This window comes from Ambystoma mexicanum, chromosome 3p (assembly GCF_040938575.1).
Source record: "Ambystoma mexicanum isolate Mex_15411 chromosome 3p, UKY_AmexF1_1, whole genome shotgun sequence".
Taxonomy (NCBI): Eukaryota; Metazoa; Chordata; class Amphibia; order Caudata; family Ambystomatidae; genus Ambystoma; species Ambystoma mexicanum.
The window spans coordinates 382,290,899-382,311,093 of record NC_090925.1 but is presented as its reverse complement, the minus strand read 5'-3'; the positions used below and the strand labels follow the sequence as shown (position 1 = coordinate 382,311,093).

Sequence of the window (20,195 nt, the reverse complement as noted above, 5' to 3'; positions counted from 1 at the left end):
AGACCACATCTCTCTATGTTAGCGGTACTTTAGATTTCATATTCCTGAATATGGTTGCTAGTCTATCTCTGAATCAAACTGCAAAAGAGTATGTGCACTTGCAACCTGATTCATCATGGTGAGGAACGGGTCCTCACTGCCTGTGGACCATCTGAACAGTTGGCCTTTTGGCATCACTTTTCATAGTGTTACGAGAGTGGGTATATAGTCATGTAGGTATCTGGCACATTATCCTGCATACCATAGGGAGGAGGAACTTGTTTCTCTCACATCTTTTGGAGCTTTCAGTTCTGCCAGGTGTTTCACCTTGTGGAGATCTGGTTTCATCCCATGTGAGGGGAAAATGTGCTTGTAGAATTTCAGGTGTGTTTTTTGAAATTCATGGTTGTTTGTGAGCGGCCGTGTTAATTGCTGTAAATAAATGCATGGCGAGATGGGAGGGGTAGTTGCTATAAATGTCCCTTGGAAAAGTTTGGCCACTGGTGAGATACCGATATTCAGACTTTTATTATCATGTATACATCTTGATGAGTAGAGACAGTAGATTTTGGTGTGTAATTCAGTCTGGTGACATCCTTTTTTAAACATCTGACTTCAAGAATATCCTTTCCATAGTCTGACATATAATGCCTTCCGTGCACAGACCTGTATGGGGCTCCCTTTAAGTTGCTGTGCTGAACAATCTCATGTCCATGCAGAGTCTGACTTGCCTGTCCGACTTTAGAACCACTGCGATTGGCAAGACCCATGGCATTGGTCCTGTAGCTCATTTACTTATGTTGTCACTGAGGAGCGTTGATAATTTCCCTTCAACTACTTTCGTAAATTAATTCTAACTTTTCTGTGCTGTTGTGGGATAGGTCTTTGTTGTTCAAGTGCCATATTATTTATGAACCTTTGAACTTCCTGAGGCTGACAAATAGTTTTGAATATGTTGATGGTGTCTTGGTAGCTTACGAGGCTTGGGCGAATACATTGCAATTTATTTTTTACACGCCAGAGCTTTATAGAAGTACTAAAAACTTTGGAAGGCATTTCCACACCAATGCTTCTTCTAGCATGGGAATGTCTGTGGAGGTGTGCCGTCAGTTGCACTCAAGCTCACCTCTGAACTTTCAGTGTCATTTAACTGGTGTGGATGCATCCCATGGTTACACACATAGGTGGTTGAGGGTAGCAACATGTTATAGCAGCATGCTCTCATGGCAGTGGGCTATATCAATTGTTGTTGGAATGCACTTCGAAAATGGAGAAGTGGTAATCACAGTGATGCCAAACATGACTGCTTTCTATTGCATTGTGTAGATAATGTTGTGCTGGCAATCTCATTTAGTTCCTGATAGAGAAACATCACGTGTGGTAAACGTGTGGTAAACTCAAATGTAGAAACAGTTCTTTAGAAAGGATTTAGGTGAGAGAGGGCACCGTCCGAGGTGCACAGGCAAGAGGGGCCTGCGTTGGCATCTGCAGCCCTCCCGGTCTGCTGGGAGAAAACAGGCTTTTCATGTACCTGGGCTGAGGGAGTGATGGTATGGCACTGTCTGCTAGTCTGACGCTGCTGGGCGTTGGGATTTACATTTCCACATAGGCATGCATGCGTGCACGCTCTCTGTCATGGGCAGTGTTACGGCCAGAATTAAAGTGACACCGTTCTGTCCCCAGGCATGCATGGGACATAGCTAAGAAGCAAGCCTGCTATATCTGTCTTTCTGTATGCTTCAGTCCTGAGCAATAATTAAATGTGAATTGATCATCCCTTAATTGGTTTACATTACCTCTTTGGCAATTCCATAACAATCCCCATCCAGCACTCCTCCTCTGCCTCCCATAAGTAACTCCCACTCTCCCACTACACACTTGTGTCAACAACACCACTCCTTCCATTTCCAGCACCCATTCACTACAAACCTCCAATATGTTTGCCCTCTTCCCAGGTTCCACAAATCACTCACGCTCGCCCATACCTCAACTTCCTCCTCAAAGCCATCCCTTGCCCTGCTAGCTCTCGCATTCACCAAAACCCTATGTAATATCACGCTGTCCTGACTGTCCTGGAGAAAAATCTAAAAAGGAAGAAGACAAATGACAAATGAAAAAATTTGCTTCAGTCCTGCAAAACATACCGATACCAGGAGGTCCAAGGGGTACATATCTGACACTCTCACTACAACATGCATGAAACACAGAATTGTACATGTTCTCCCTGATCTATTGAAACCATTTCAGTAGCTCACAAATTAACACCCCACACTAACAGTTTACCGGGAGACGCAGTAGGGTGTGTATCTGACTGTCCTGTGTCATCATTATATCTCAGGAGAGTCAAAGACTATCCAAACCCCATACCCCTGAGACATTATAACCACTCCTTAAGGGTGAACACCAAAACTGACATCCAGGAGTCATGGAAGGTCCCAGGCCTGACCATCCTGCACCATCGTAAACACTTGCGGACAAGGCACAACAAAATAAATCTTCAACACACTGACACCCAGGAGTCCCGGAGGACAATGTGTGACCACCATGCGCCATCAGCGCACCAACATGCACCAACTCTGACACTCAGGAATAAGAAAAGGTACAAACCTGCCCAAACACACTCCAACACTGACACATAGGAGTTACGAAAGGCCCAAGTCTGACTACCTTTTTCCACTGAAACCACTCCCACAAGCTACAGACATGGCCACATTTGTACCAACATGGACATCCTTGTGGAAAGCCCAAAGCCAGACTGTGCCCAATAACTGAACACAATATGCCCTTCTACAGAGGAACCTCCAAGAGGTCAACCCACCACGAAAGATAATACAGACATTAACATAGTTGCACCAACACTGACACCAAGACGGAGCAGAAGACCCAAAGCTGACCTCCCTATGCCACCAACCCTAACACGATGTGCACTTAAAAGGGGAATCCCCATGAGGTCAACCCACTTTGAAAGAGCTATCTTGCACACAGAAACCCATGAAAATGACAAAGGTTGCGCTATCTTGTGGAGGCAAAAAAGAACTATTCAACACACAAATCCAGAAAGCTGCCAATGCCCCAGCTAAATTGTTCGAGATGCTCAAATCTATTGACAAACCTGATTTGCTGACTCCGGCCTCTGTCCATTCCCAAACAGAATGTGAAAACACTCAAGTTGCATTCAGCAAGAAGATCACTAAAGCAAGAGAAGTAATAGCGAGCGCCCAACTTCATAAAATCAAGTACCAACAACCACACATGAACAAGTCAATAGATCACCTTGACAAATTTCGTTTTCAAGAGACTACTAGTGCTGATATGCTTAACACTATGGCATCAATGAAACCTTCATCTTGCATAGAAAAATTCTCCCCCCTAAACTCATACTTGAAAATGCTGATATTTTTGCACCATTGTTTACGAAAATGGTTAATGCCTCTTACCGAGATCAAATGGTACCCAAGAATATAAAAAAAGGTGACTATCACCCCACTGGTCAAAAAACCTAACTTAGACCAATGAGAACCGGTGAATCTATGACCCATAACTAATTGCAACTTCTTACTAAAAAATAATGGACAAAATTGCAACTGCAAAACTGCAAGCTTATGTAGAGACTAATGGTTTACTACATCACCAGAAATCGTGCTTCCGAGCTGCCCATAGCACCGAAACAGCGATGTTGGACCTGCAGACGAAAATGCAGAGTATCATCGAAAGGGGCAATACTGGTCTGCTTATCCTGCTAGACCTTCCTGCTGCGTTTGATCTACTAGACCATCAGCTACTACAAGAAGCACTAGAGAAAATTGCCAATTGCTCTAGGGAAGACATAGGATGGCTAACGTCATTCTTAGCAGATCGAGTCTCTAGAGTACATTGGGGCAATAAATTCTCTAGTGAGTCCAACATTTTCTATGGCATTCCCCAGGGAGCTAGTCTTTCCCCACTACTCTTCAATCTATATCTACGCCTCCTGTGTGAAGCTCTAGACAACATAAACACCTTTTATACTAACTACGCTGATGACACTCAGCTGGTAGTGGAACTGAGTGGGGACCACACGAAAAAAAACAAAATGGTAAACAAACTCTATTTCATTGAACAGTGGATGGACCATAACTGGGTGTGTTTGATTGGGAAAAAAACTGAGCTGATGGTCTTCGGATCCAAACAAGCTAGGGCCAAATTACCATCCAGCTACGAGTCATTCATGATAAAAGAGTCCAACATCCACGTAGTGACTAGTGTCAAAACCTTGGGCATGACACTAGAGGCCTCCCTTAGCTCAGATGCTCAAGCCTCCTATGTCAGCCAAAATTGTTCCTACTACCTGAGATTATTAAAAGCCATCAGACCTGTACTTAGCGAATCAAACTGCGCTACCATAGCCAGAGGGACTATTCTTTCTAGACTGGACTACGGCAAAGCCCTACTATTGGGTGCCAGTAAACAATGCCTGACAAAATTTCAGCATATTCAGAATCATGCTGTGCGAATAATCAAGCATAAGAAAAAATCTGATCATATCAGTGAAGCAAGGAAGGAACTAAATTGGCTAAACGTTGAAGACTGTGTAATGTTCAAATCATTGACACTCACACACAAGTGCCTATATGGTAAAGCTCCAGTTTACCTTAAGTCCAAGATTGTGGGCTACATCCCAACCCGCAATCTTAGATCTAAGACCCCAGGGCTCATCACAACTAACCTCCATAGGAAAGCAAAAGGTCTGGGCAGAGCTTTTCCAAACCGGTCCGCTCACCACTGGAACAAATTGCCTCTGAACCTGAGAGTTGAATCCAACCTCCTCATTTTCCGAAAGCAATTAAAAACCTTTCTATTAAATGATCTAAGCATCCCTGAGTAGTACCTGCTTCCACCTGTTTCTTGGCATGCCAAGCGTCCTGTGCCCTGTTTCGTCCAGTCCATCTATTTTATGTATGTAAACGTCTTCATGTGGCGCCCCGCTGCTTGCGGGCTTTCGGCGCCTTATAAATAAATAATAAATAAATAAATACATAAAATATCTAAAAACTGCATAGCATAACCTGGTGTTCATTAACTGCTGTCTACCTCTTTGTTACTATATCTAAGAAGCTATGTTTGCTTGTGCATGGGCGAGGGTTAATTTCTTACACCAGCCACATAGGTGTCTGTTGCAGCTCAGTCTGTGTAATTCTCAGGTTTGTGAAACTCTCCTCTACCAAATAACGGTCCTCGGCAAAACTGTTGGTTAGGTAAAAAAAAACATCACAGCAAAAACCGTAGATTTTCTACTTTCAGTAGACCCAAATTGGATCCCATGATAATCCTGAAATCTGAAATTATCAAGCATTGATTTTAAAGAAAAAAGCTAATTATAAGCTAATAAATATGACAAAATTGATATTTGAGCAATACCTTATCAGTTGAGTCTGACAGAGCCATGATTGCGAAGATTTGAAAAGCTAGCATTTTTTGTTTATGGTCATTTGTCATGGTATAGAGAAAAGGGACATAATGGCAAGGAAATTATGCCTAAGTGGAGCTTTCATACTGAGCACTATCCTTAAACGATGTGTTTTTCTTATTTCCTGCAGGTAACTGAAGACGTGGTGGAGAATGGGAGACCTTTGAAATGGAGGCACCAGGCTATGCCTACATCACGGATCCAAACACCCATAAGCCAGATCCTCGCTCCTGGATTCGGAGTTCCATCAATCCGAGTTTATCACATCCTCCTCGCCAAGTTTCTGGGTTTGAGCCTCAGACAGTGTACCTGAACACAGTCCCTGTACCTCTGTACCACGTCTTCCAGCAGCAAGGCCAGCAGGTGTTGAGGGGCAAAGACCTTGGCGTGGACAGCAGCAATGTGCCCGTGATTCTAAGCCCCATTGTACATTCTGAGAAGTTAGATCTGGGTCCAGACGTAATCCAGAAACAACAGCGGCAGACGTTGACCTTAAACATAGTTGGCACTTTACCAGTTTTGTCACCTGGCTCTTCAGGTCCCACCAATGGGAGCCCTGGGAAATCCAAGAATGCAGGAAAGTATATGTGCAAAAACTGTGGCCGGGATTGTCTGAAGCCGAGTGTGCTTGAAAAGCATATGCGCTCCCACACTGGCGAGAGGCCCTTCCCGTGTACCACATGTGGAATCGCGTTCAAAACGCAAAGTAATCTGTACAAGCACAGAAGAACTCAAACCCATGTCAACAATGCCAGGCTGTCCTCTGAGTCAGAGGGTAGCATACTCGAAGAGCGAGGGAAGCCACCAGAGGGCCATGGAGAGCAACATTCAACAGAGAGAGGCGGCCATGTTAGTGAAGGAAGCATCCAAGTCAGTGAAACAGGCACCCATTTTAGTGAAATACTCAGCCATCTTACTGAAAAGGCCAGCCATCTTAGTGGAATACAGGAACTTCAAATTGAAGACAGTCGTGCAGAGATGGAGATTAATGTGCGCGACACATCGTCAACCAGAGATACTTCACATGCAACGGAATATACACAGGTGCTATCTGGAAAGTCAAAAGAACAGGGTGCAATTGTCCATCTGTATCACAATACTGGTCAAGAGCCTTTATTGGACCCTCAAAGCATGCATTCCACAATTATCCTTCCACCAGTTTCTCATGTTAAAAAAATGCTCCAAGAAGAAAGGTTTTCCACTGCCAGCAGACAAGTCCAACTACAAAGGCAACAATCGATCTATTCCGAAAAGGCACTGGAATGCCCATCTTCTGAGCGCAAACTCAAGAAATGCGAGAGCACGGACTCGGGGTACCTCTCTCACTCAGACAGTGTTGATCAGCAGACTTGGTCCAGCAGCCCACTGCACAGTCTCTGCGAGCAGAGCAGTGAAGCCGAGGAGCACGAGCTAAACAGCAGCGGCCCTGAAGACGCCGCCCTCAGCGGGCCCCGCGTGCAGCACACCCCTTTGCCACTGGAGAAGGAGCAGCTGGAAGAGCACATCTGCAAGCTGATCTCCCAGAACAAAGCAGTGGTGGACGACACCCACCTGGACAACGTGAGGCCTCGTAAAACCGCACTTTCCAAACAAGGCAGCATTGACCTGCCCATGCCTTACACCTACAAGGATTCCTTCCACTTTGATATTAAGGCTCTTGGCAGCAATAGGAAAAACAATTATGCTCTCTGCTCTGCCAAGTCTACTCTCACACCCTCAGAGAAATTCAAACCTCTCTTTTTTCATTCAGTGCCCACCCAGGTTTCCACGACCATTGACTGCCTGCCAGTGACACGGAGTAACTCTTTGCCATTTGTGGAAAGTACGAAGAACTTACAGGATCAAAGTGGACCATCCGTGTTCCCTTTTCTGCAGCACCAACCCTTGGATGCTAGCTTGTCTAACGTGCTTCCAGGAGGCCAGGTCCCTGCCGGCTTAGAGGACAGTCATCATAGCCACCCGCGAGCACTCGTTAGGCAAATTGCTGTGGACCATCTGCCGTCAAATCAGGCCATTGGCTACATCCCTGAAGATAACGCCAACGACGGTAGAAAGACCGACGCACAGGTACCTGCTACCAAATGCCCCAAAGCCAGCAGGAAAGGGAGTCAGAGAAAAGTCAAGATGTTTTCGCAGGAAAAGTGGCAAATGTATGGAGATGAAACATTCAAGAAAATATACCAGAAGAAGGACTATGAACTGTCTAAGAAGTTGAGAGACAATAAGGAGACACAATTGAACGACCGGGCAGGCCTGTCATCACCTGTGCAAGTGGAAAGCAGTAGGGGTGTATTTACTACGCAGGCTGATGCAAGGGCCCCTGACACATCACTCATGGGTATGAATGCCACACACTTAGACAGCTGTCCCGATGCCCGGCAGGTGACTTCCCACTTGATTGATCAGGGTAGTGTCAGAAATCCGTTGAACGTCTTTGAACCTCCTGATCAGTCTTTGAGAATTACAAGAAGCAAAACTGTCTCAATACAAGAGCAAAGCTGCCTGACATCGCCAAACTTGGTTGAAAGCTCGAGTGTTAGCGTCCACTCCTTAAACATTGGCAGAGAAAGGGCGCCCCAGCCTCCGCATGTAACACAACAACCAACTACAATTTTTGATGCACAACACTCCAACCTCATAGGTCTGGATAAACCAAATATTCCTGCTCTAGACCATGCAAGTAGAACATATGATAATGGCGACCGTAATAGCAAAGCAGTCCATCAACACATAGAGACCGTTGTTATACCTGCTGAAAATGGATGCAATAAAGGCGGAAGTATTAAGACCACTAAAGAAGGAGGGAAGCTGCCATCGGAGAAAAAAAAGCCCAAAGTTGAGGACACAGGGCTTAGGGGTCCTTTACGCTTCCAATCGAGCGCCAGTGGAGATAAAAGCAGGGAATCTATCAATTCTGTTATAGAGTCAGGCTGGTATACTTCTTCGGACTTCCTGAAACAGTCATCCAATCACCTTGAAGAGGAAAAGCGTCATAAGGATGATGCTTCTGAGATTCTCGATGGCAGAGCATGTGAGAAGATGTTCAGTCACCCCAATTGCCCACTATATTCAGAGAACGCCAAACCACTCCTCGATAATGCGGGTATATTGATGTCAAAAGCGTATTCCGTACCTCATCCTCCCAATGTCACCAGAAGAATGGACTGGATGATGGAAACGCATCAAATTGAGCGCACATCTCTGGCACTCAAACTCTCTGCCTATGGTGCTCCGAATAAGCACTTTCCACAATCAGTCATTGGCACAGCATCCTCCACTCAGCAAGGTTGCTCACAGTCCGTCTCTCGTCCGCACAACACATTTTCTCCAATGTATCTACTTAAACTGCCCACAGTGAAGGCTCGAGCAGAACTGTTGCATACATCAGGACCTGAAGATAATAAAACTAGTTCTTTGCTTTCGGACACAGCGACTGGGATCTCGCTGAGCTCCGGGAGCAGATTGAACAAATCACAACTTGCCGTGGAGTCTGGATTTTCATTTTCTTTGCCTGCCGAACCCACACAGCAGTCTGTTATTGTGGAACCATCAGCTCAGCGTGGAACCTTTCCAACTGGATTCCCGACCACCTCTGTGGCTGTGAGCATCATCACCTGCATGGCGTATGGTAACTATGCCAAGAATAGCACAGATCCCGGCATGAACAAAGACACTTGTCTACCACACCATGGGATGGGGGAAGCAGAATGCAAAAATACATTTTCAACAACCAACATCGATTCATCGCTGTTGAAAAAGAGTAAGACGACCCAATGTCGTTCATCTACCGTGGATTCATCGGCGCCGTCCGATGATCATAAGCAGCAGCAGAGCCGAGAAAATTGTCAGCTTTCGATACCATCTGATCTATCCTCAGGGCAACCGTCAGCTGTGAAGCAGGGTGGGTTAGCAGAGGGCTGGAGGCCTTACACCTCATATTCAGACAGCCTCTCTGGCCCCCTGTTGGATCAACACAGTTCAGATGGACAGCCCAAGATCTCACTAGAAATTGCCTGCAAGCCTGGCCTTCCTTCTGGGGGATCTGTTTGCCACACAGTTACTGCTCAGCAGCGAGGCAGCTCTGTCTTGTCCAAAACAGTCTCACGCCACCTGGAAAATAAGAGCAATGCGGTTGTTGATGTCTCCTTCCCATCTTTGAACACTGAACTGTGCATGACCTGGTGTTGCCAGGCTAGAAACCTGCCCTGCACAGCAGAGCAGAAGAATGCCAGCCATCCATCATGCTTCTCACCACAGGTGACTGCAGAACAATCTATACTGGAAAGACCTGGCTCAGGGTGCAAGAGCTCCCTCCTTGATATGATGAGCGCAAGCACTCACTTGGCCAAGGGTTCCTCAACGACTGAGATAGTGAAAGCCAAGGAATTGTGGATGTCGAGCTTGGAGCAGCAGCAAAAGGTAAGGCCAATCCTATTTGAAGCTTTAGTGTCAGGGTACAATCTGGGTGTGCTTCAGAAAGACCAGGGCCCACGCTGGACTTTTTCTTGCTGACCCTCTGTATGTTGAGCCTCACCAAAGGCTTGTCTAAAATGATGAGACTTCCCCAGTTTTCCTCTGGCTTAAATGCAATTCCTTCAAACCTGGCATTTGAGGTTCGGATCAGCCCCTGGTATTCCAGCAGGAAATACTCTGGCGGATGATCTTGAATGTCAGCAAATTGTGTTCAAACACTGCCAGTCACATAAGGAGATGTGCTAGGCAGTTGCACGTGCAAATCACATCTTGCATCATTGCTATTTGCACAAATGTGACCCAATAAACAGCGGCTTCGCATCCTCACAAGGGAGGTTCACATCTGGGCCGACATGCTATTTGTCGTCTGGGTATAAATAAAAGGGGCTATTAGTGCACAGCAGGGGTTGGTTTAATTAAGCCTCTTTAGAGAACCAATTACTATTATGTCAAAGACTATTCGAAGTGTGCTTGGGGGCTTTGCGAGGTGCCACCTCTATGGGGCAAGACCAGAGGTCTTGGCAATCCTAGATATGACTATTTGGGGAGAAGTCAAGAATGCAATGGAGGTCCCTTATATGAAGCAAACCCATTATGCCCCTGAATCTGTTTACTGAGCATCATAATAGAACTTGAATTCACACAACATAGGAAAATGTTCCTGACACTACCACCATAGCGGCTAATAGGGTCATACTTCAGACATCCGTGACTACTGAAGCCTCCACGTTGCATGAATGCATTGCATAATACTTTGACATTTAGATGTTTGTATGTTGCTACCCCATGCCAGCCAGCCACCCCCAATCCATAAACCAAATTACTCACCAAGCTCTTGCCCGCAACTCTTATGCCTTCCCTGTTGCAATCGGTCCACGTGACCCATAACCCCCCCCCCCCGCCAAATAACCAGGATCAATATAGCTTCCTCGCCTGGACAGCCAGCAAAGGGCAAAGGGAGGCAAAGGGTGACACCGATCTGCCTGTTGGTTGGCTAGTCCAAGGCTGGCTCTGCCACCAAGTACCCACCTAACGATCAGATAAGAAGAATACCTGTAAAAGATCATGCCACTGCTTGAATAGTCCTTAAATGAAGAGGCAATATGTGCTCCAAGGTGCAATCATCTGTGACATTTGCTCTTTGGTGGTGTTCATCCATGGCATTTGCAGTGTGATATTTGCAATGGCATATTTGCTTCTGGGTGGCATCATATGGGGTGCTTGCTCATAAGTGGGCTCACATGTGACATTTGCAATGGGATATTTGATCCTAGGTGGGTTTCATCCTTGGTACTTGCAGTGTAATATTTGCAGTGTGATCTTTGCTCCTAGATGTGATCATCTGTGATCTTTGCTCCTGGATGGGTTCATCTGTAACATTCGCCTAGTGGGGGTTCATGGTGATGCTTGCACTGTGATATTTGCTGTGGTTCTTAATGTCTTGAGTATCAGCACCCCTTACTAACTTACTCAACATATTATTTGTCACCATATAGTTAGCACATCGTCTGAATAAAGCACTCATACAGGACATTTGAACACCAGCTAGCCCCTTCCTCCCCAATACACAGGGACACCATCTTACTGCTACACCTCTCCCATCAGCTTGTATAACGCAGCCCAAGTGCACCCATAGTCACTCTAGGGGCACATGAAGCTCCCATCTGTATCATCATACCTCAGAAAACACCTATAAACAAAACTACCCACTGACCCAGTTCCTTCCGATCTGCAAGTACAAACACAACATCCTGTTGGGTCTTGTGGAGTGTCAGTAGAGTCTCTATAGATTCCAGTGTATTCTTTTATTTTCGGCGGAGGTATGTCTCTGGTATCTTTAGTGAATACAGAGTATTAGAGAGCTTTTTAGTAGGCTTAGTCGACGGTCATCTGAGTCTTTTTATGCAGGTTGGATTAATCTGTCGAGTTATTCTATGGTGTTTTGCGGTTGGATGCTTTATTTCTTTGGGTAGTCCTGTTTTGGGGTTTCTATTGTGTTGTGCTGGCGGTTTTCGTTCGCTGGTGTTTCCTCTTTAGTTTGGCTAGTTAAAGAACCATACATTTTAGGTGATCTTCTGTTTTTTGTATTTCCTTTTGGCGCAAGTTCCAGAGTTTCAACCTTAAGCAGGAGAATGCTGATACCCTGAATTTGTGCTTTATGCATTGTTTGGGTTCAATGCAAATATTGTTTCTGGACCATAGTGTTCGTGTTGGTTTGTAGATGGAGGTTTTTCCCTGTATGAATTCCACTCCTTGGCCATGGATTGCTCTCTGTGTTATGCAGAGTGCTACGATGAAAATTCGTTTTTTGACCGGAAGCCAATGTACTGCTCTCAGTGCTGGTGTGATGTGTTCTCTCTTAGTGAGTCTGAGAAGCAGTCTTGCTGCTGCGTTCTGTATTCACTGTAGTTTTTTCATAGGGTATTCTGGCATTCCGAGATAGATGCTGTTGGCATAGTCTATTCTTGACATGACGAGAGAGGTGACGGCGAGTGTTCTTTGTGGGAAGGTGAAGAAGGGGAGTATCCTCTTGATTGTGTGTAAGTGGAAGAAGCATTTCTTAACAACTGTGTTGACTTGCGGTTCTAGTGTTAGTTTGTTGATATATTCAGAGATTTTTGACCACTTTGGATGGTTCTGGTGGGTTTCCCAGTTCGGTAGGAATGTGGTGATGTGTCGACAGGTCGTTGGACACGATCATTATTTCTGTTTTGTCCAGATTGAGTTTAAGGCTTTTGGTGCTCATACAATGGTTTATTTCTGTGAGGCTGTTGGTAACGGATGGTTTTTGTGCTTTGCTGGCATTGATTTTCTTAATGAATTGAGTGTCATCTGTGTAGTTGTAGCAGGTGAGGCCATGTTTTTTGACGAGGTTAAACAGGGGGTCATGTTGATGTTGAAAAGCAGTGGTAAGAGTGATGAGCCTTGTGGGACTCCACATGTTTTGCAAGGTGATGACTCAAATGGTGATATCCCCAAGTTGTTTCCGTTCTGTCGTCATGAAGGATTTTTGCCAAAGGAATGCTGTGCAGCCGATTCCAATACCTTCGAGTCTTTTGATGAGTGTTTCGTGATGGACAGTGTCGAAGGCTGCTGATAGGTCGAGGAGTATTAGTGCTGATTTAACATTGAAGTCTGCATTGGTTTTTAGATCATCCCATATCAATAGTAATGCTGTTTCCATTCCTCTCCTGGGTCTTAAACCTACTTGTGCTAAGTCTAGTATCCAAATGTTTTCTACATGTTCCAGGATTTGTTCACAGACGGAGCTTTCTAGTAGCTTTGCTGGGTATGGGATGTTTGCGATTGGTCGGTAGTTGATTAGGTCTTCTGTATTGCCCAATGGGGCTTTAAGGAGTGGCTTGATGTATGCCGATTAGAAGGCTCGAGGAACGGTTCCTGTTGCTAGTGAGTGGTTGAAGATGTTGAGGAAATATTCTGAAGGTGTTTTTCTCGGCGAGGATAGTCTTGTATACATCTGGTGGACAGGGGTCTGCTGGAGAGTCTGCTCTGTTGCTTTTGCTCACTAGCCTGTTGAATGTTTCTGTTATGATTGGTGGGAGGTGGTTTATTCTAGTAGATGGTCCTGGTGTTGGATGGTTAAGAGGACTGTTAGTGATTTTTGGCATGTTTTTAATGATTCACTGGATGTTTGGGATTTTGTTTTTGAAGTAGTCTGCAAGGCCATCAAATAGTTTTTGTGATGGGGTTGGTGTGTTGTTGCATGTTGGGTTTCTTAGTTCGTTGATGATGTTGAGTGGATGTTGAGTGTTGCTAGAGTTTGTGATCCGTTCATTGTAGAATGTTTTTTTTGCTTTCAGTATTTCAGCTTTGTATAGTCGTATCTGTCTTTGGTATGTGTTTTTATTTTCAGTTGGTCGTAGTTTTTCCTCCATTCTGGTTCCAATTTCCTGTTTGTTTTTTCAGTGCTCTGAGGTGGGATGTGGCCCATCTTGCCAATGTGTCCTTTAGAGAGGGTGTGAATAGTTCTTCTGCTGCCATGTCATTCAATGTTTTCGTGATCCATTTTTGGATTGTGTACATTCTTCCTTCTATGCTGGCTAGTCTACAACAGTGATTTACCATTTTGTAGCTTCCATTCTCGCGTTTTGGTCCACACTGTTAATGGATTTCCAGTTTCTTTTCAGAATGTGAGGATATTTAAGGAGGTTAGCAAGTATCCCCTTTGGTGGGTCGATCACGAAGGGTATAATGAGGTGGTCGCTCCAGAGGATTTGCATTGCTGGTGAAGTTCTGACCAGGTTTGTGTTGCAGAAAATTGCATCTAGGTTGTGGCCTGCTGTGTGTGTGTGTCGCTCCTTTCACCAGTTGTTGTAGGTGCATTGTTGTTAGTTGATTTGTTTGGTGAGTTAAAGTTTTCGTATTTAAACCAGATGTTGATATCTCCCAGTATGGTCAGGTGATCACTTTTTAATGGATATGTTGGTGATGGTGTCCATGAACGTGTAAATGAAAGTAGGGCTGTATGCCGGTGTCCTGTAGACAAGTAGGAACAATAGGTTGGTTTGATGATCTACAGCTAAGTGCAGGAGGAGTGATTCAGTTTGGGATGTTTAGTGGTGGTGTTGCCATTTTAAACTGGTCCTTGTATGCAACAGCAATACCTCCTCCTCTTTTTCCTTCTCGGTTGGCTTGTTTATGTTTGAAGGGGTTGGGTAGAGAATCGTGTGCTATTACTTTGGAGTTTTGAGTTAGCAAGGTTTCAGTGAGGAATAGCATGTCTGTCCCTCCATTGCTTAGCTGTTCTTATATTTCTGTTGTGTGTTTTGACATTGATCTGGCGCTGACTAGGTTGCAGTGTATCTTTTTGTTTTCTGATGTTTGTTTGATCTTTGACTGGGGAGTTGGGAGATTGCATTGATATTGATCCATTTTTCCATCTGCTTGTGCATTCAGTTCTGTTGTTTCTGTTTCTTCGTTGATTAGTTCAGCAAGGTTGCGCCTTGTATTGATGTTTTCTTCAGGGTGATCCATCCGTCTGCTGACATTGACATTGATGATTCATTGTGTCATGCCAATTTTTTGTGATGAATTGCGTGCTGGTTATCCTCCTTATGTGCTTACAGTTCTTGAGGTTGGATAGTTGTTCGAATGGCTGGTAAGTTGACAGGTAGCACAATAACTAATTGTAATTTTTTATTTTTAGAGCGCTTGTACACAAGTGAAGTGCTTCAAATCGTTTCAAGGCGGGAAGGGAACAAGGGAGTACAGTTGTCATTCTTAAGCCTTGAAGATTCCGAATGATTTACAACAGTAGCTAGCATGCTAAGCCAGAGTCATATATACTAGTGAAATGCTTGACACAGACTGAGCGAGAAAGGGGGGAAGGGAGAGGAGCATACAGGTGAATAGAACAGTACTGGCCTGGCCAGCATTTAAGGATTACTTGGTAGTCGGTCATCGCTGTGCCTATGCATGATTATTTCAAGCACGGCCAAGCTAGGGAGGGGAGACAGAGGGAGGACAGGCCAGACAGACTTGCAAGGCCTAGAACATTCAAGGTCAAGGAACGTGCAAGTGTGCAAAAACAGGAAGTGCGAGGGAGGGGAAGGGGGACAAGTATGCCAGCAGTCCAACAGGGGCCTGGTTAAGTGCAGAGTGGGTGCCCCTCTCATGGAGCATATTGCAGTAGTGCAAGGTACAGTGCAGAGACCCAGAGGCAAGTGCAAGACTGGCGGGGGGGCTGGGACCTGTGCGGCTCTGGAGGTGCACCAGGCGACCAGTCAGCTAAGCAGGTTGGGGATAGAGATGGAAGGAGGGAAAGAAGCGAGGAGAAAGGAGGTTAGCAGGGGAGAGGGAGAGAGAAGGAGGAAGAGAAGAGGTAGGTCCTGAGGAGTTTCTGGAACTTAAGGAGGTCAGGCTGAAGACAGAGAGAGGTAGGTAGGCTACTCCAGAGGGAGGCACCTGCAGAGGATAAGGATCTACCCCCAAATCCATGTTTGGAGAAATGGCTCACAGCAGAGATTTGGAGGAGGCCGAGCAGAGGGCTTTAGGAGAGTATTTGGGAAGAGAGCATTGTAGATAGTAAGGGCCCCAACACCAGAAAGCCTTGTGGACTATGCAGAGGGACTTGAACTTGATCCTTACAGCCACGGGGAGCCAGTGGATTGATTTCAGCACCACTGAGATGCAGTCCCTGGGCTTGAGGCCAAGGATAAGTCTTGCAGTTCTGTTCTGGATAAGTTGCAGAGGTCGGAGAGTAAAAGTAGGACGATTGAGAAAGAGACTATTGCATTAGTCCAGTCTGGAGAAAACCAGGGCTCTGGAGACAGTAAGCATCTGGGGGAAAGTGAGAAAAGGTAGAATACCTCTGAGAAGGTGCAGCTGGTAGTGAGACTTTTTGGACATGTCTGAGATGTGAGAAGAGAAGGAGAGAGTAGAGTCGAAGATGACCCCCAGGTTTTTTGCCTCACTGGTGGTTGGGAGCGCTGGATCAAGGGAGGCCAGCCAGAGTGAGAGTGGGAAAGTGGGAGTAGGGGTCCCAATGAGGACGTTCTCTGTCTTCCCGGCATTAAGGCAGAGATCGTTAGCAGCACACCAGGACTGAATTGCGGACAATCAGGAATGAGCAAGGGGCAGGAAGAAGCCAAGGGTAGCCTGTAAGAGAGCTGTGTGTCATCCGCATAACACTGAATGTTGGAGGTGAAGGCAGAGATTATGTGGGCCAAAGGGGCGATGTAGGCATAGAAAAACCAGGGGGATAGATTACATCCCTGGGGGACACCACAAGTAGAGAGAGTGATAGTGGAGGGAGGAACGGTCAGAGAGAAAGCACACAATCCACGCCAGGCCTGATCTGTGATGCCCAGGAGCGATCAAAGAGAATGAGGAAAGAGGGAGCGTTAGAGTCAAGGTTTGAGAGCAGGTCTTCACGGGTGTTTAGAAGAGCAGTTTCCAGGCCTCTGGATGCTCTAAAGCCAGACTGATGGTCATGGAGACAACCAACATATTCAGTGTGAAGGGTAAGCTGAGAGGTAGCCAGCTTCTCCAGGAGTTTGCCCAGGAAAGGAGTGATGTAGATTGGGTGATAGTTAGCTGGAATAGAGGGGTCGGCAGAGGGTTTTTTGAGCAGAGGGTGCACAAGAGAATGCTTGAGGGAAGTGGGGAAAACTCCAGTGGTGAAGGAGGGGTTGCAAAGGTCTGCCAGGGCTAGAGAGACAATGTTGTCCTTGATGGCTTTGGGGGGGCAACGGTCCCCCTGTTTAGCGGAGCCATTCATAGACCGTAGTTGTCTAGAAACCTCCGCAGGTGTGACAAGGGAGAGGGAGGAGAGAAGGGGGGTGAGGTGGGGGCGGCTGAGGGGGGCCCAGCAGATGATGGTGCATCAATGGGTGTGGAGGAGAGAGAGGAGAGAATGTCTTGCAGTTTGGCTGTGAAGTGAGCGGCCAGGGCACCACAAAAGGCCTGTGTGGGAGGAATAGAGGATGAGGTTGCACTAGAGTTGGCTAGCTCCTAACATACTTTGAAAAGTTCTGCCATTTTTTTGGATCCTGTGGAGATGCAGGCTTGAATATGGACTCTTTTCTTGAGCCGGATGCTGTGTCTATATTGCCTTTGCAGAAGGCGGCAGGCCGGCTCGTCAGAGGGTGTACCTGAATATCCCCATTTCCGTTCCACTGCTCCGCACTTGCGTTTGAGGTCAGCCAGATCAGAGTCGTACTAAGAGATGCATTTTTTGGGAGGCTTCAGTCGGACCCTCATGACAGGGGCAAGGATGTCGGGAGTATTGGAGATGGAAAGGTGTAAATTAGAGAGGGCTTTATCAGGGTGGGAGTCAGCCACAAGAGTTGGAGAAGGGGAGTTGGCGTAGGCAAAGGCAGCCACTGACACTTTTTTCATGGGTCTGAAGACCTTGTAGGTGGGAGGCGGTGCCGGGTGTTTTAGTGCTAAAGGAGAAGAGAGCTTCAAGTGAGAGGAGAGAAGAGAGTGGTCAGTCCATGAGAGTGAAGTAGTGAGAGGGGTAGAGAGAGGGATGTCTGTGGAGATGAGAGCATGCAAGTTGTGGCCAGAAGTGTGTGTCGGACCAGAGGGGAGAATGGAGAGAGAGAGCGAGTCGCATAGGTTGAGGAAAGCTCTTGAAAAGTCAGGAGAGGGAAAATGAATATTAAGATCCCTTGGCAGGAGGTGATGGGAGGACGGAGGAAAGGAGAGAAGATGCCGGGTCAAGCTATTCAGAGAGGAAGAGCATGGACTGGCCCGGCGGCTGATAGAAGGTGGCCAGAGTAAGAGAGGGGACAGGAGAGAGAGAAAGCTTGCAGACCAAGCATTCAAAAGAGGAATAGTCCTGAGCCGGAATGATGGAAAAGGGGATCTGCTATGGAAAGATTGGGGCAACACCCCCTCCTGGTCTGTTGGGTTTGGGCTCAGAGAGGATCTTGTAGTCTTCAGGGAGAAGTGTGTCAAAATTCGTGACCGAGCTGACCTTAATCCAGGTCTCATTGAGAGCAAGAATATCAAGATCACAGTGTTCAAGGAGGTGGCAGATGACAGAGGAGCATTTGACTGCGGAACCAGAGTTAGGTGTGGCAACCTGGAGCAGATTACCATTTCTGAAGGACTTACGGGAGGGTACAAGGGACAGGGGTCCGTACCGTAAGCGGCAAGTGTGCCAAAGAGACAGGGGCAGGAGAAAGCAGAGGGGCCGAAAGGGAGTTCAGGCAAGGGATCCTGGACAGTAGTAGATGGCAAGGGGATCAGTGAAGGAGGGGTGGCAGAGGGCAAGGGAGCTCCAAGTGCGTCGACAGTGGGTGCCAAGGGCACCAGCATGGGAGAGGCTGATAGGGATGTTGGTGATGAATGTGAGGGCAAGGAAACCAGAGTAGTAGAGGTAGAGGATGTCAAGGGCGTCATAGTGAGACAGGCGGTGTGGCCAGGGGCAGGCAAGGGAGCCAGGAGGGCTGTAGGGGTAGTTGGCAAGGGAGCCAGGGAGGCTGTAGGAGTAGTTGGCAAGGGAGCCAGTGGCGAGGAAGGTGGAAAGTTGATAAGGCGAGGGAGGAGCCTATCAGAACGAAGGAGGTTGGGTTGAGGCCCTTGTACCAAGACGGTACCATTTCCATAGACATTACTGATGCAGTATTGGATGGTGTGAATTATTTGATGCAAAGGTATTTTAACCTTGTATACTTACAATACATTTTAAATTTTTTTTAAAAGAATTAAATAAAAAAATTTAAATAATGCTAACCCTGGAGGTTGAGGAGGAAGCAAGAAGGACCTTCAAGCGGGTGCAACCATTTATGTGTGAAGAAGAGTAGGGAGAGAGCAAAGCAACCATATGAAGAATACATAGGTCAGGAGTCGGAACAACGAAGAGGATGTCAGTGAAAATCTCTCTTGCGGAAGCACTGACATAGGTGAGGGGTGAAAGGTAGGAGATAGAGAAACAGTTGGAGAAGAGAGGAGAGATAGAGAGCGCCATGAGGGGACAGAGAGCGTTCAGCACTTAACCCAGATGAGCAACTGAGGCACTCGGGAGGGAGTTGCCAGGAGGGTGCCACCGAACAAGGAAACACAACAGGAATGGGATGGAACAGTAGGAGCTAAAGGTGAGGGGGGTACAAGGGAGCAAGGGACACAAACAATACAAACACCAAAGGGAGGAAGTAGGATTTTAGCTAGCAGAACAAACAAATGCAGGATGTGAGCACACCGAAATTCGATGTTTAACAAACAGGCACAATCAATGAAAGTGGAAAGCACACCTTTATTCGATTTTTAACAAACAGTCACAATCATTGCAAGTGGAAAGCACACTGAAACATCCATTATTGTGGCACAGGTATTAAAGTACAGCTGCAAAAGGTGTGGGCAATGTGGTGGAAGCTCCGGAAGGGAGGGAATCCGTTTAAGAGGTAGAAGTCCTTAAAGGGAACAAAATTTAACAGAGATAGGGCAGTGAGAAATTTCTGGAAGGCAGAGGGTAGAAGTCAGGAGAGATGAAGCGAGCCATAGAGCAATAGTACTCACGTAATGGCAGGAGGGATGCCACAGTCCCGGGGCGCTATCTTGCAGTGCCCAGCATAGTACACATCTCTGTCTGCCTAGCATAATTTCCTTGCTTTGTAAAAGCCAGGCCTGGGCAGGCACAGACAGGAGTCTTAGAAGTGGGGCCTTGGGAGGCGGGCCGGCATTCACCTGGGGCCCAATCGCAGCCTTCCACCCAGAAGGGCAGGCACTCCAGTGCCTAAACAAAGGGGAGAGCCATTTTGGAATGGCAGCCAATGCTGACACAACAGTGCATTTCGGTCACAAAGCGCTATAAAAACGCAGCACCAGT

The 20,195-nt window shown here is 46.4% G+C and overlaps 1 protein-coding gene across 1 annotated transcript in view; it reads left to right on the top strand.

Moving 5' to 3' along the window:
- The window catches only part of ZNF831 (zinc finger protein 831), a 1,263,335-nt gene that overhangs the window by 235,105 nt on the left and 1,008,035 nt on the right, over positions 1-20,195 (top strand). The window contains exon 3 of the mRNA XM_069651045.1: positions 5,556-9,844. Within this exon, the coding sequence (XP_069507146.1) occupies positions 5,594-9,844 (4,251 nt within the window). The 5' untranslated portion in view covers positions 5,556-5,593. The remainder of the gene's footprint in view (positions 1-5,555; positions 9,845-20,195) is intronic.